Source organism: Eleutherodactylus coqui, chromosome 1 (genome assembly GCF_035609145.1).
Source record: "Eleutherodactylus coqui strain aEleCoq1 chromosome 1, aEleCoq1.hap1, whole genome shotgun sequence".
NCBI classification, from domain to species: Eukaryota; Metazoa; Chordata; class Amphibia; order Anura; family Eleutherodactylidae; genus Eleutherodactylus; species Eleutherodactylus coqui.
The window spans coordinates 6,857,249-6,874,436 of record NC_089837.1 but is presented as its reverse complement, the minus strand read 5'-3'; the positions used below and the strand labels follow the sequence as shown (position 1 = coordinate 6,874,436).

Genomic DNA, 17,188 nt, shown 5'->3' with positions numbered 1-17,188 from the left:
TCATCTACTCATCCTGTTCTGGTATTGACTTAAGTGCAAATTAATCACACCATGTCTGTGCACTTTCATGTGTATGTGTATAAATATTTATGCCTCTTCGGATCTGTTCCATTAAGCCTGAGAAAGAACCCTATGTAAATTTTAAAGCTTGCTGTAACATCATGTATTTTTGTTAGCCATTAAAAGGTATCATATCTACAAGATTACTTGGTTTCTCTTGCTGAGAACAGTCATATTTTGCTAACATAATTCCAGACTTTTTTCTCTTTGCAAATGTAATAATTACAGTCTCTAGAAGGGCATCGTAAACTAAATTTACAGTCTCTCAATTAAGTATGCCAAACCTGGCTGATGATTCCTGCCTAAACCTTCTATGCCACTATGCGTGTAAGAGAGACTATTTCCTACCACAACATACTCTGCTTTTGCATTATTCACAGGTTTTAACCAGCCACTTGTACTTTATGTTGATGTCCTTGTGCCTCCATCTGATTCTAACATTAACGCTGACCACTCACAGCTGCATACATTTATGGTTGCAGGAAAAAGTAAGTGAGCCCTTTGTACACCCCTAGATCTCCACATTGATTACTAATAAAATGTCATCTCATAGTTAATTAAGTCACAACTATTGACAAAATCTGACTAAACTAAAAACACACATATAGTTGTACATGTGCTTAAATTGTTATTGCTATGGGACCATCGTGAATAAACTTCTTCCTTCAGACTTGTGGATGATATTCCACAACATTTCTTGGTGATTCCGATGTGACTCCAAAAATTTCTACCCTTCAAAGAGAAATGAAAAGGGGTAGATAAGGGGAGATAAGCTGTAAGGGTCATTCTTACTTCAGTTTCCAAGTTTTACTCTTTAGCACAGTAGCTCTCCTATATACTAGCTCTCAGGAACCGTATACTCAGTTCTGGTGTGTTGGATCTCCTCACTAACTAGTCAGAGATACTTTGCACCTCTACTCTAATATAACATATACTGCTGTCTGACACTATGGGTTCATTTTAGCCTCCATCATATAGCACCATATGGTGAGTCAAGAGAAATGTTTTGTGGTTGACCCGGAAGATGGCTGATTATATCATTCTAGTAAGTGACCTATAACTGTGACCACAAGTCCAGGACCAGAGGATTTTTCAGGATTTATTAGCTCAGTCTTCCAGTCCAACTTCCCTCCTCTCTCTTTTCACTGGCGATCCTACAATTCTTGCCCAGATTACCATAGTCTCACCTCGCTGACCCTGTTCTTCCACAAGATCTGATCCGCTTTGATATTAAATGCAGCATCATTTTGTTTTGTTGTTGTAGAACCAATATATTTTACGAACACCGATCCATTCTGTGAACTCAGCCAATTCACGATGGAATATTGGGAGATGAAATCTCCATTGTCGTAGAATAGCAGATTTCCAGTATTATCTTTCTGACTTCCCAGGTATCGGTGAAGCTGGAAGAATGAAGGAGGGAAATGTATCTGGTTATTTCCAGGAATCCCTTCACATATGTGTAATGTCTATTTGTGTTGAATATAAGGATTAAAGATGAGCGAACACCAAAATGTTCGGGTTCACGTTATTCGAAACGAACTTCCCGCGATGTTCGGGTGTTCGTTTCGAATAACGAACCCCATTGAAGTCAATGGGCGACCGGAACATTTTTGTATTTCGCCGATGCTCGCTAAGGTTTTCATGTGTGAAAATCTTGGCAATTCAAGAAAATGATGGGAACGACACAGCAAGTTCTCCTCTGCCACAGCTGTAACAGCTGTGGCAGAGAAGAACGATGTTAGCCCATTGAATTCAATGGAGCCGTCAATACAGCCGACTCCACTGAATGCAATGGGCTGCCGGCGATCGCGGGATGAATTGTCGGAAAGGGGTTAAATATATAAGCCCTTTCCTGCAATTCATCCAGAAATGTGTAAAAATAAAAAATATATATATACTCACCTGGTGCCGACAGACGGAGTTCAGCGCGGCAGGCTGCAGTTCTCCTGAACTGCTCTGAACAGCTGTGAGTAGTATTCAGCAGCCGGGGATTTAAAATCCCCGCCTGCTGAATAAGATGCCTCTGAATGGTCACAGCCTGACCAATCAGAGGCAGCCCTCACTCACCCATTCATGAATTCAGGAGAACTGCAGCCTGCCGCGCTGAACTCCATCTGTCGGCACCAGGTGAGTATATATATATTTTTTATTTTTACACATTTCTGGATGAATTGCAGGAAAGGGCTTATATATTTAACCCCTTTCCGACAATTCATCCCGCGATCGCCGGCAGCCCATTGCATTCAGTGGAGTCGGCTGTATTGCCGGTTCCATTGAATTCAATGGGCAAACATCGTTCTTCTCTGTCACAGCTGTTACAGCTGTGGCAGAGAAGAAGGATTTGTCTTCTATATGTTCTCAATGGGGTTGGCGCTGCTGCCGCCGGCCCCATTGAGCGCATATAGAAAAGATTTCTCAGGGAAGAAAGTTAAAGTAACCCGAACATCCGAACATCGTGTGGTGTTCGTTACGAATAACGAACATCCCGAACACCCTAATATTCGCCCGAGCATCAAGCTCGGACGAGTACGTTCGCTCATCTCTAATAAGGGTACAAGCCAAAGAAGACACTTCTCCAGATAGGAAAGATGCCTTTCTGCAGACAGGCTGTTTTGGAGTGTTTGTGCCTTGTCAGTGCAGAGCAGGATATTGGTTCCTTGTGTGAGAGGCCTTGGATGTGGGTCTGAGGGGATATTGTTTCTTCTGAAGAAGCGCAAAGAGTCGATGTTACATTCATGTGTGAGAGGACCCTAAGACATAGTGTGACATGACAAGCAGTGAAGAACCTGTGAACTGTCTATATCATATATAGTATAGAAAAAAAGGGAAAAACCTTTATCCAGCTGTGCTCTGTCGCAGGACCTCAAGAGCATATAGGGAATAAGCTTCCACAACGGCCGGTAATAATGAGCCAAGTTTACTCCCATAAAAATAAAACAGAATAGTAACAGGTTTATAGTACCCCTACTATCGGGTAAGCAACGCGTTTCTGCGTCATCTGACGCCTTTATCAAGCATATAATCCTTATACCCAATCTCATATATATATATACAAAACATACCCTAATCAAAGATCCATATGGGGGACATCTGATTCCATCCCTTAACCACGCTAAACGCCATCAAAGCGTGTATGGGTGAAGGGCGGAAGCTAAAGTGGTTCCGCTTTCATCATCCAATGGATGCTGAAGCGCACCTGCGTTCCACATAGATAGCCTTCCATGCAATGTAAAAAAGATCCAAGTAATGCGTCATCACGCTGTAGAGGAGGACGCATCGTGGATGAGGTTATCACGCTCCTGAAAGGAGCGCGCGTGACTTGTCAATGCTCTGTGTAAATAACAACGTGCCGCGTCATCACGCTCTGCTCGGAGGTCCGCAGTGACTTAATTAGTCACGCTTCAGATGGAACGCACGGAGCGTGTCAATGCACGCTATAGACTGACAGTTTAGTTAATTGATCATAGATGGAGCACACGATGCATGTCAGTCTGTAAAACACCCTGGATCTATTACCATACGTTACAGATGTTTGGGAATTGCCCACATTATATGTCAATTATCTCTTTCAACAGCTGGTGATACATTAACTTAATTCCATACCTACAAACCCTATCTCCCAAATGGCAACTCCTGGTTCCCATGCAAAGGGTGATCAATAGATTATTCTAATAAAATATATATATAGGGGAATTAAGTCACTGCGGACCTCGGAGCAGAGCGTGATGACGCGGCACGTTGTTATTTACACAGAGCATTGACAAGCCCCGCGCGCTCCTTTCAGGAGCGTGATAACCTCATCCACGATGCGTCCTCCCCTACAGTGTGATGACGCATTACGTGGATCTTTTTTACATTGCATGGAAGGCTATCTATGTGGAACGCAGGTGCGCTTCAGCATCCGTTGATGAAAGCGGAACCACTTTAGCTTCCGCCCTTCACCCATACACGCTTTGATGGCGTTTGGCGTGGTTAAGGGATGGAATCAGATGTCCCCCATATGGATCTTTGATTAGGGTATGTTTTGTGTATATATATATATATATATATATATATATAAGATTGGGTATAAGGTTTATATGCTTGACAAAGGCGTCAGATGACGCAGAAACGCGTTGCTTACCCGATAGTAGAGGTACTATAAACCTGTTATTATTCTGTTCTATTTTTATGGGATTTAACTTGCCTTACTATTGTGGAAGCTTATTCCCTATATGCTCTTGAGGTCCTGCGACAGAGCACAGCTGGACAAAGTTTTTTTCCTTTTTTTCTATACTGTACTATCCCAATTTTTTCTGCCAGAGAATTGGGGTTTTCTTTAGAGCTGCTGCTCTCCAAAAAAGTTTATATTGTGTAGGATATCAGACACACATATATTTTTTGGATGATACGGAGGATCCTGACTAAAGATACCTATTGAAGGCTTACTTGGATTCCAGGTGTAGGCGGGACACAAAAAAATTTTTTTTGCTGTTCCGCCCAACACCGGGTAAGTGGAGTGGATTCACTATCTATTATTTTACCCAAGTGCAAGGCGCTCTTCCTAATTTGTGTCTCTATATCATATATAAAGATTCCATGGAGATGACAAGTTTATTATTAGAGTTTATAATTAGAGATGAGCGAGCCCACTGGTCTGAGCTTGATGCTCGTTCGAGCATTAGGGTGCTCGAGATGCTCGTTACTCGAGACGAGCACCACGCGGTACTTGAGCCAATTGCATTTCCTTCCCCGCATGTTTAGCACCATTTTCTAGCCAATAGACATGTGAGGTAGCCATTACCACTTCCTGCTGTGACTTGCCCGCCCTATCCCACCCCACAGTAGTGAGTGGCTGGTGAGATCAAGTGATCGCGAGTACTTAAAGCGGTCCCGCCCGCGACTCGCCTCAGACGCATGCTGGCAGAGGTTAGAGAAAGTGCTGCTGCTGACATAGGGAAAGTGTTAAACTAGGATCCAGTCTTCAAGAACCCCAACAGTCCTTCTTTGGGCTACTCATGCTTCATAGTGTGCATTACTGTTGTGGCTGGCTGGGAGCACACAGAGCAACACAGAGTGTTGGGGCACAGCCACTTTTATAGGGAAAGTTATACACTATACAGTCCTGATCCTCCGTGCCAAATACCCCAAAGCTCCTTCTTAGGGCTACATCTGACCGTGTGCATTATACTTGTGGCTTGCTGGGAGTAGTAGGGAGTGTATTACGCATCTAGGCCAGTTCCCAGCCTTTCAGTAATAGCGTTCTCAGGCTGCAGTGCCATACAACCAGCTCTCACCGTGAAACAGCACTCTAACATCTCCTAGCCTACTGCAAACGACTTCATTTATACCACTCTGTGTCTGCAGTGCATTAGACAGAGGTCTCACCGCTAAACAGTACTGTAATATTTCCTGGGCCACTACAAAATATTTCAGCTCTGCCGCTGTGCAGAGTGTTCCACAATACCTTTTCCTTGGTGGGGTTGAAATAGCCGCAGTTACCAGCACTAGCCACTGGCTTTAGAGTCTTCTCCCACTCCACACAGCCTCTATAATCTACAAGTCCCTGCGAGCAGTAAATTACCCCTAGGTATCAGCGCAAGACAGCGGGTTACTTTTTCCTAGTCATAGCATAGAGCCTCCGCTATCTACAAGTCTCTGTGTGCGGTGAATTAAGCCACAGTTGTTAGTGCTGTACAGTGGGGTAATTTATTTGGCCCCTGCTATATTCTTAATCCGCCATGATGAGGAATAGGGGTAAGGGTCGAAGATGTGGACGTGGATGCGGATGTGGACGTCCAACTGAAGGTGTGGGTACAGGCCGAGTTTATGGTCGTGGTGATTCACTGCCGGCTGCTGCGGGATTAGGAGAGAGGCAAGATTCTGGGCTGTCCAGCTTCATATCACAATTTGCGGGTCCGCGTGGCAGACCTTTATTGCAAACAGAGCAGTGTGAGCAGGTCCTGTCGTGGAATGCAGGAAATGCTTCCAGCAATGTATCGACCACCCAGTCTTCTACGCAGTCTACTACTCCTGGCCTAGGGACTGCAACTCTGAATCCTCTGGCTGCTGCTCCTCCTTCCTTCCAGCCTCCTCACTCCATGAAAATGACATATTCTGATGAGCAGGCAGACTCCCAGGAACTGTTCTTGGGTCCCTGCCATGAGTGGGAAAAAATGTTTCCTCTCACACCTGAGGATTTTGTCGTGACCGATGCCCAACCTTTGAAAAGTTCCCGGAGTCCGGGTGATGAGGCTGGGGATCTCCGGCAACTGTCTCAAGAGCTTTTTGTGGATGATGACACAGTTGTCTATCAGTGAGGTAGTAGTAAGGGCAGTAAGTCCAAGGGAGGAGCACACATAGGATTCAGAGGAAGAGCAGCTGGACGATGAGGTGACTGACCCCACCTGGTTTGTTAAGCATACCAAGGACAGGGCTTCAGAGGGGGAGGCAAGTGCAGCAGCAGGACAGGTTGGAAGATGCAGTGGAGTGGCCAGGGGTAGAGGCACGGCCAGAATGAAGAATCCCCCAACTGTTTCCCAAAGCACCCCCTCGCGCCAAGCCTCCATGCAGAGGGCTAGGTGTTCAAAGGTGTGGATGTTTTTTAGTGAGAGTGCGGACGACTGACGAACAGGGGTGTGCAACCTGTGTCGCACGAAGATCAGCCAGGAAGCCACCAGTACCAGCCTCACCACCCCCCAGCACCCCTGGGACTTGGACGAAGGCCATTAACCATCTACGGGTCACATCACTGCCTCTTCCCCTGTGCCCCAGCTTGCCACACTGATCCAATCCCCCTCCCAGGACACAGGCACGAGCGCCTCCGGGCCTGCACCCATACCCTTATCTCCACTGTCCTCCACTCCATCCAGCAATGTCTCTCAGTGCAGCGTTTAGCTGTCGCTAACAGAAGCATTGCAGCGAAAGCGCAAACACGGCGCCACCCACCCTCACGCACAAGCTTTAAACGTGCACATAGCCAAATTAATTAGCCTGGAGATGCTGTCGTACAGGCTTGTGGAAACGGAGGCTTTCAAAAACATGATGGCGGCAGTGGTCCCCCGCTACTCGGTCCCCAGTCGCCACTATTTTTCCGGGTGTGCCGTCCCAGCCCTACACCAGCACGTCTCCCACAACATAAATTGTGCCCTCACCAACACGGTTACTGGGAAGGTCCACTTAACCATGGACACATGGACAAAGACTGGCGGGCAGGGCCACTATATCTCCCTGACGGCACATTGGGTGGATTTGGTGGAGGCTGGGACTGAATCAGAGCCTGGGACTGCTCACCTCCTACCCACACCCAGAATAGCGGGTCCTACCTCGGTGCTGGTGTCTGCTGCGTTTTATGCCACTTCCTCCAAACCCTCCCCCTTTTCCTCCTCTGCCACCTCTACCTCTCAATTAAGAAGTGTGAGCACGTCGCCAACAGTCGGTAGCGCGCGGCAGCACAGCGGTGGGCAAGCGCCATCAAGCCATGCTGAAACTAATCAACTTAGGTGACAAGAGGCACACGGCCCCCAAGCAGTTGCAGATTCAGACAGAGCAGGCCAACCTTTGGCCTTCGCTGCTGAGCCTCCAACCGGGCATGGTCGTGTGAGACAACGGCCGTAACCTGGTGGCGGCTCTGCAGGTCGGCAGCCTCACACACGTGCCATGCCTGGCCCACGTCTTCAATCTGGTGGTTCAGCGGTTTCTGAAAAACTACCCCCACTTGTCTGAACTGCTCAGCAAGGTGTGCCGCGTCTGCGCACATTTCCGCAAGTCTACCAGGGACGCTGCAACCCTGAGGACCCTGCAACATCGGTTTCATCTGTCAGAGCCCCGACTGCTGTGTGACGTGCCCACTTGCTGGAATTCTATGCTGCACATGTTGGCCAAAATGTACAAGCAGCGTAGAGCAATAGGGGAAAACCAGCCGTAACATGGGCGGTGGAGTGGTAGTCATCCTCTGCAATTCTTTACTGAGGAGTGGGCATGGATGGCAGACATCTGCCTGGTCCTTGGAAACTTTGAGGAGTCTACCCAGATGTGACCGGCAGTGCGGTAATCATTAGTGTTACCATCCCGCTGCTTTGCCTGCTGAGAAGTTTGCTCCAAAACATAAACGTCGACGCTTTGCAGTTGGAACAGGACACAGGGGGTGACAGTATGTCACTTCATAGCCAGACCACCCTCAAGTCTATATCTCAGCATGTTCTGGAGGAGAGGGAGGAGCAGGAGGAGGAGGAGGAAGAGACAGCTGGGCACACTGCAGAGGGTACCCATACTGCTTGCCTCTCATCTGTTCAGCGTGTATGGGCCGTAGAGTAGAACAGGAGGAGGAGGATCCCGAAAGTCATCTTCCTAGTGAGGACAACGATGTGTTGCGTACTGATACTCTGCAACACATGGCTGACTTCATGTTAGGCTGCCTTTCCCATGACCCTCACCATTCTGGCCAACACGGATTACTGGGTGTACACCCTTCTCAACCCACAGTTTAAGGAGAACCTTTCCACTTTCATTTCCGAAGAGAAAAGGGCTACGTGAATGATGCAATACCACAGGGCCCTGGTGGAAAAAGTGATGCTAAACTTCCCATCTAACAGTACTAGTTGCAGAAGATGCAGTTCCGAGTGCCAAGTAGCAGCGGGGGCGCGGAGATCAGGCATCATGTCGAGCGCAGGCTGGAGAACACTCTCCAAGGCCTTTGCCAGCTTTATGGCTCCCCAGCAAGACTGTGTCACAACTCCCTAGTCAAGGCTGAGTTGGAGGGAGCACTGTAAAAAGATGGTGAGGGACTACGTAGACAATCGTACCACCGTCCTCCGTGATGCCTCAGCTCCATACAACTATTGGGTGTCAAAGCTGGACATGTGGCATGAAATTGCGCTGTACGCCCTGGAGGTGCTTGCCTGCCCTGCCGCTAGTGTCTTGTCAAAGAGCGTGTTTATTGCAGCTGGGGGAATCATCACGGATAAGCGTACCCGCCTGTCAACTGCCAGTGCCGACATGCTTACACTCAAAACGATGAACAAAGGCTGGATTTCCCCAGACTTCTCTTCTCACTGGCGGAAAGCAGCGGAACCTAATGATTCTTTTCACTGCAACAGGAGAAAAAACCATTCTCTATCACCAGAAAAAAGGGGGTATAAGCTTTGTCAATCACTCTCGGATATTATTACTCCTCCTACTCCTCCTCCTAAAACAGCATGTCATCACGCTGAACTGCCAATTTTTCTGAGGCCCAAAAGGCTCTGTTTATAAATTTTTTTACAATTTTTAAAAGTTTCAAAAGTATTGATACTTTAACAGAAACCTATTTTTTTCACAGGGCTACCTCCAGGCTCTGTTACAAATTACGCAACAGCGAGTTATGGGTTTCACCTGCCCTCGCGGTTGAGCGATTTTTCAGGGGTGCACTTGTACTCTTAGTACACCAATTTTTCTGGCCCTTGCCTATACTGTTATCTAACTAATTTTTACGGCCTTCGCCTACACTCTTGGTAACAACATTTTTTCAGGTGTTCGCCTACACTCTTGGTACACCAATGTTTCGCTTATACTCTTGCTACAGAAATGTTAATGGGGTCTGCCTATACTTTTACTACAGAAATGTTACTGGGGTCCAACTATAATCTTGCTACAGAAATGTTACAGGGGTCTGCCTATACTTTTGCTACCAAAATGTTACTGGGGTCTGCCTATAGTTTTGGTACACCAATGTTTCAGGGGTCCTCCTATACTTCTGCCACAGGAATGTTACAGGGGTCGACCTATACTTCTGCTACAGGAATGTTACTGGGGTCCGCCTATACTTTTACTACAGAAATGTTACTCGGGTCGACCTACACTTCTGCTACAGGAATGTTACTCGGATCCACCTACACTTCTGCTACAGGAATGTTACTGGGGTCCACCCATACTCTTGCTACAGAAATGTTACAGGGGTTTGCCTATAATTTTGCTACAGGTATGTTACTGGGGTCTGCCTATACTTTTATTACAGAAATGTTACAGGGGTCTGCCTGTACTTTTGCTAGAGGAATGTTACAGGGGTCTGCCTATACTTCTGCTACAGGAATGTTACTGGGGTCTGCCTATACTTCTGCTACAGGAATGTTACTGGGGTCTGCCTATACTTCTGCTACAGGAATGTTACTGGGGTCTGCCTATACTTCTGCTACAGGAATGTTACTGGGGTCTGCCTATACTTTTACTACAGAAATCTTACAGGGGTCTGCCTATATTTCTGCTAGATGAATGTTACAGGGGTCTGCCTATACTTCTGCTACAGGAATTTTACTGGGGTCTGCCTATACTTCTGCTACAGGAATGTTACAGGGGTCTGACTATACTTCTGCTACTGTAATGTTACTGGTGTCCGCCTACACTTTTACTACAGAAATGTTACAGGGGTCTGCCTATACTGTGGATGCCCAAAGACTACCCATTGCAGTGTTTTACCTATTTGGTACAAATACACTGACTGACTAGGGCAGAAATGTGGGCTGAGTCCAAGGTCCTTGGCGGGGTGAAACTGTGCCATGTTTGGGCACTCTGATTTCATCCTATATAATACTATCATTGTGGACTGAAAGCATAGGCGAGCCCAAGTAACTCAAAGACTTCCCCTTGCGGTGTTGAGCTATCTGACACCTACACAGAATGAATAGTGTGTGGACACATGGATTTCCTATTGCTATGTAACTCGTGGCACCTTGGGTCACACAAGGTGGAAGCTAGGACCAAGCCTGCCCCAGGGTCTACTCACGTACTTTCCACACAGACTATTGCGGGTCCTAGCTTGGTCATGGTGTCTTGGCCTTGAAAGGCCACCTCCTCCTCTTACTTGGGGTCAGGGGATCAGCACTGGGCAACATGCATTTTCCCTTGTGTTACCACAGTTATCTGAGGAACTGGTTTGGGCCAAACAAAAGGAACGTTACTGCATTAATGAGACGGTCACAGCTACACTAGCATCCGAGTCCGCTTTATGACCACGATTACTGAGGGTGTGAGCCGTGGTGGAGGTCCTTGGCAGGGTGAAACTTCCTTGTTTGGGTGCTCTGATTTCTTTATGTGTAATACTTTCCTTGGTTTCCAGGGGCTCGTCTATGCTGTGGGTGCACATAGACTTCCCATTGAGTTGTATTACCTGTCTGGCCGAAACACACTGACTGACTATGGCAGAAATGTGGGCCGAGGCCAAGGCTCTTAGCAGGGTGAAACTCTGCCATATTTGGGTGCTGTGATTTCTTTAGGCGTAATATCATCTTTAATTTCCTTGGGCTCACCTATGCTGTGGGTGCACAAAGACTTCCCATTGCGTTGTATTACCTGTCTGGCACAAACACACTGACTGACTAGGGTAGAAATGTAGGCAGAGGCTCTTAACAGGGTGAAACTCTGCCATGTTTGGGCACGCTGATTTCCTCAAGTGTAATACCATGCTTGAGTTCCTTGAGCTTGCCTATGCTGTGAGTGCACAAAGACTTCCCATTGCTGTGTTTTACCTGTCTGGCACAAATACACTGACTGACTAGGGTAGAAATATGGGCCGAGGCCCTTAGCAGGGGGAAACTCTGCCATATTTGGGTGCTGTGATTTCTTTAGGCGTAATATCATCTTTAATTTCCTTGGGCTCACCTATGCTGTGGGTGCACAAAGACTTCCCATTGCGTTGTATTACCTGTCTGGCACAAACACACTGACTGACTAGGGTAGAAATGTAGGCAGAGGTTTTTAACAGGGTGAAACTCTGCCATGTTTGGGCACGCTGATTTCCTCAAGTGTAATACCATGCTTGAGTTCCTTGGGCTTGCCTATGCTGTGAGTGCACGAAGACTTCCCATTGCGGTGTTTTTCCTGTCTGACACAAATACACTGACTGACTAGGATAGAAATGTGGGCCGAGGCCCTTGGCGGGGGTGAAACTCTGCCATGTTTGGGCACTCTGATTTCTTCATGTGTAATACTTTTCTTGGGATCCAGGGGCTTGGATATGCTGTGGGTGCACAAACACTTCCCATTACTTGTAGTAACCTTCAGTATAGACTGTGAGTTATCCAAAAAGAATTGTGGACCAATCTTGCAGAGAAAAATCAGCTCCTCACAGAGATTGATGAATGCATGGTGTTTTATGAGGCTCTGAAGATGATATATAGGTTTTTTTACACAGAATTCAAAGTCCCTTGCACGGTGTAGATGGTCTAACACTTCTAGAAGACAAGACATCTATCCTAAATCAGTGGTCAGCACCAACACATGGTACAGGACTCAGCAATACATTGCATCCCAAAACAGTCAGAGGAAACAGAACTTAATGAGATCCCCACCTTGGAGGAGACATCAAGGCTAGCAAACAGCTGAAAAGTGGCAAGGCAGCAAGAACTGCTGAAATTCCACATGAGGTTTGGGTACATGGTGGTTCAGTGTTACACACTAAAGTCCATCTGCTGTTTGTCTCCTGTTAAAGGGGTTGTCCTGCGAAAGCAAGTGGGGTTAAGTACTTCTGTATCGCCATATTAATGCACTTTGTAATATACATCGTGCATTAAATATTGGCCATACAGAAGTTATACACTTACCCCCTCCGGTGCTGGCGTCCCCGTCTCCATGGCTCCGTTTAATTTCTGTGTCTTCTGGCTTCTTTAGACGCGCTTGCGCTGTGCGGTCTTCTGCCTGGTGAATGGGGCCGCTCCGGCACGCTCGCGCCATAGAGCTGGTCTGCGCGTCGTCATCGTAGCTCAGCCTCCATCACGTGGTGCCGATCAGCCAATTAGGTGGCTGTATTGGCAGTGGAACGCAAGGAAGGAGAAGACAATCCATGGTGCACCATGGGAGAAGACCCGCGGTGCACCATGGGAGAAAACCGCGGTGCATCATTGGGAAAGTACCGGCGGCCATCTTTAAAAGAAGAAAAGAAGATTCTGCGCGAACTGGGAAGGAGGTAAGCGATTTTTTTTTTTTTAATTTCAAACGGTATTGATTTTAACGGTGCAGAATGCGGGGGTAGGTTGAAAAAAAAAATTGCATTTCGCCGCGGGACAACCCCTTTAAGAACAAAGCAAATTATCCCAGGACCACTGAGATGCCCTCATAATCACCCTATATCTAATATAAATAAGCCTACATGCTTTTTCTTGCACCGCACTTTGACCAGTCTGCCTCACCTTAGGACTTTTGTGTCATTCAATTCTTTAGATCTTGACCGCAGCCATAAAATCCAAACTTTGAGGCAAAACAAAACTTGAAATAGTGCTCCATAGTTTAGAAATCCAATAAGAGAAAAAAAAGAAAGGAGGTGGTAGATTGACTTACCTGGTGCCAGATGAGACACACCCTGCCCAAGGGGACCCACCGCCACCCAACATCCAAGAACGCATATATCAGTAACCCGATGTTCCAGTGGTATACCGGAGAGCCAGCTTGAATCAGTTAAGACTAGAGATGAGCGAGCACTAAAATGCTCGGGTGCTCAGTACTCGAGTCGAACTTTCCGTAATGCTCGAGAGCTCGTTTCGAGTAACGAACCCTATTGAAGTCAAACGGGGCCTCGAGCATTTTTGTATGGGACCGATGCTCCGCATAGGGGATGATTTGTGAAACACCAGAAAACCTCAGAAAGTCATGGAAACACCACAGAAACGGATAGGGAAGGGCAGGGGCAGCATGCATGGCTGCATCTGAGTCTCCCAGGTCCCACACTAAGCCACAATAGGGGCAAGAGTCTGGCGGTCACCCCCCTAAGAATTTACATCGGACAAACCCTCATTAACAAGGCACACCTCAGCTAAGCACCACACTACCTGCAACCAAGGACAATCACTGTCTGCGGGTGACACCGCTGCCTCTTCTCCTGGGTTACATGCTGCCCAACCCCCCGCACAACCCTGCGTCCACAGCACACACAAATTTTCCCTGCGCAGCGTTCAGCTGCCCTCATGCCACACGCTGGCTGCATAGCCACACCACCCTCATGTCTATTTATAAGTGCGTACTGGATGAGGAGGAACCGGAGACTAACACTACAGAGGGTTGGCATGGCTAGGCAGCGACCCTCTTCGAAAGTGCGGGCGATAGCCCACAATGCTGTTGAGAATTGATGATAAATTGCGTACGATCATCATTCCAATCCCGTGCCACCTCCGTCACAAAATTGTCCGGAACCGCTAACGTGGGCATAAAGGGGACTCAGGTGCCAGTACTTCTACACATCTCCACAATGCAGCAGCACATACTAACACCAAAGATTGGTTTGCAGCAGGAGGTGTCGCAAAAGTAGCCACTACAGGTATACAGTGACCCTGTGAAAGTCTCATGAAATCACTAACGCTTCCTGTGGATGCTCCAATCCAGTATCTCGGATAACTGTGGTAATTTGTAGCACGAGAGATAATACATGCCGACCAACGCAGATCCCCAGACCCCAAGCAGCAGGGGGAGGTGGCATAATAAGCCCGAGAAACCATGACCGAGGTAGGAGCCACAATACTTTGTGTGGGAAGCACGTGAGCGGGCCCTGGGTCAGGCTCAGTTCCAGCATCCACCTTGTGTGACGCAAGGTGCCGTGAGTTACATAGCTATGGGAAATCCATGTGTCCTCACACAATTCATTCTGTGTAGGTGTTAGATAGTTAAACACTGCAATGGGAAAGCCATCTGCACTCTGCACCCTACCCTAGTCAGTCAGTGTATTTTTGCCAAATAGGTAAAACTCCGCAATGGGAAGTCTTTGTGCACCCACAGCATAGGCGAGCCCATGAAGCTCAAAAACAGTATTACACATGAAGAAATCAGAGTGACCACACATGGCAGAGTTTCACCCCACCCAGAATCTCGGCCCACACCTTTGCCCTAGTCATTCTGTGTATTCATGCCAGACAGCTGAACACAGCTATGGGAAACCTTTGTGCACCCACAGTTGGGGCAAACCCCTCAAACCTTTCTGTAGCAATTGTATAGGCAGACCCCCTCAAACCTCTTAGTAGCAAGTGTATAGGCGGACCCCTGAAACTTTTCTGTTGCAAGAGTATAGGCGAATCCCTCAAACCTTTTATTAGCAAGTGTATAGCCGGACCCCTGAAACATTTCTGTAGCAAGTGTATAGGCGGACCCCACCAAACTTTTAGTAGCAAGTGTATAGGCGAACCCCTCAAACCTTTTAGTAGCAAGTGTATAGGTGGACCCCGCAAACCTCTTAGTAGCAAGTGTATAAGCGGACCCCTGAAACTTTTCTGTTGCAAGAGTATAAGAGAATCCCTCAAACCTTTTAGTAGCAAGTGTATACACGGACCCCCAAACTTCTTAGCAGCAAGTGTACAGGCGAACCCCCCAAACCATTCTATAGCAAGTGTATAGGTGGACCTCCTAAACCTCTTAGTAGCAAGTGTATAGCCAGACCCCTGAAACTTTTCTGTTGTAAGAGTATAGATGGACCCCTGAAAATTTTCTGTTGCAAGAGTATAGGCCAGTGATGATGAACCTATGGCACGTGTGCCAGAGGCGGCACGCAGAGCCCTCCCTGATGGCACGTGCCACCTTCGGCCGCTCACCACGTTAGTGATTACTGGCAGGGGCCGCAGCTCCCTTGCCAGCGTTCACTCAGCAGCGCTGATCCCGGCGCACACAGTGTCGTCAATGTGCAGCCGGGATACCCCTCCCCTGCTGTCTCTCTTAGGTTCCACGGGAGCAGGGGGTTGAGGCGTCCTGAAGCACACTGTCATCACAGTGTGCACCCGGAATGGGCGCCAGCAGCAGCGCCGAGCAGAGTAGGAGGGGGTAAGTATATAGGTCTCGGTCTCACTATTACTACTGGGGCTGCTATGGGATGTCACCATTACTATTGGGGGCCACTGTGGGGTTTCACATTACTACTGGGGGCCGCTGTGGGGTGTCACCATTACTACTGGGGGCTGCTGTGGGGTGTCACTATTACTACTGGGGGCCGCTGTGGGGTGTCACTATTACTACTGGGGGCCGCTGTGGGGTGTCACCATTACTACTGGGGGCCACTGTGGGGTTTCACATTACTACTGGGGGCCGCTGTGGGGTGTCACCATTACTACTGGGGGCTGCTGTGGGGTGTCACTATTACTACTGGGGGCCGCTGTGGGGTGTCACTATTACTACTGGGGGCCGCTGTGGGGTGTCACCATTACTACTGGGGCTGCACTGGGGTGGGTCACTATTACCACTGGGGCCGCTCTGGGGGGTCACTATCACTGCTGGGATATGTTTACACGAGGTGAAAATGCTGCAGAATGTCCTCAGCGGAAATTACCATGGCAAATTCCACAGCATTTCCGCATCCAAAAGAAGTCAAAATCTGCACCTGGTCTATTTCCAAACGGTCCTGTCCTTTTAAGAACGATGGAGGTAAAAATCATATGTCGTCATAAGCCCCGCCCCCTGATGTGTTGCCACTTTGCAATAAATAAGTAGGCTTTAGGTTGCAGTTTGGGCACTCGATCTCTAAAAAGTTTGCCATCACTGGTATAGGCGAACCGCTCAGACCTTTTAGTAACAAGTGCACAGGCGGACCCCCAAAACCTCTTAGTAGCAAGTGTATATGCAGACCCCTGAAAAACTTTTCTGTTGCAAGAGTATAGCCGAACCCCTCAAACCTTTAAGCAGAAATTGTATAGGCGAACCCCTTCAACCTTTTAGTAGCAAGTGTATAGGCGACTTCCTCAAACCTTTTAGTAGCAAGTGTATAGGCAGACCCCTCCAACCTTTTAGTAGCAAGTGTATAGGTGGACCCCCCAAACCTTTTAGTAGCAAATGTATGGATGGACCCCTGAAACTTTTCTGTTGCAAGAGTATAGCCGAACTCCTTAAACCTTTTAGTAGCAAGTGTATAGGCGGACCCCCCCAAACCTCTTAGTAGCAAGTGTATAGGCAGACCCCTCCAACCTTTTAGTAGCAAGTGTATAGGTGGACCCCCCAAACCTTTTAGTAGCAAATGTATGGATGGACCCCTGAAACCTTTCTGTTGCAAGAGTATAGCCGAACCCCTCAAACCTTTTAGTAGCAAGTGTATAGGCGGACCCCTGAAACTTTTCTGTTGCAAGTGTATAGCCAAACCCATCAAACCTTTTAGTAGCAAGTGTATAGGCAGACCCCCCAAACCTCTTAGTAGTAAGTGTATAGGCAGACC

At 47.7% G+C, this 17,188-nt stretch overlaps 1 protein-coding gene across 1 annotated transcript in view; it reads right to left on the bottom strand.

Annotated features, from left to right (window-relative positions):
* The window catches only part of LOC136580853 (vomeronasal type-2 receptor 26-like), a gene marked incomplete at its 5' end in the record, with an annotated part of 63,775 nt that overhangs the window by 7,842 nt on the left and 38,745 nt on the right, over positions 1-17,188 (bottom strand). Inside the window, one exon of the mRNA XM_066581737.1 lies at positions 1,248-1,463. Coding sequence (XP_066437834.1) covers positions 1,248-1,463 — 216 coding nt within the window. The remainder of the gene's footprint in view (positions 1-1,247; positions 1,464-17,188) is intronic.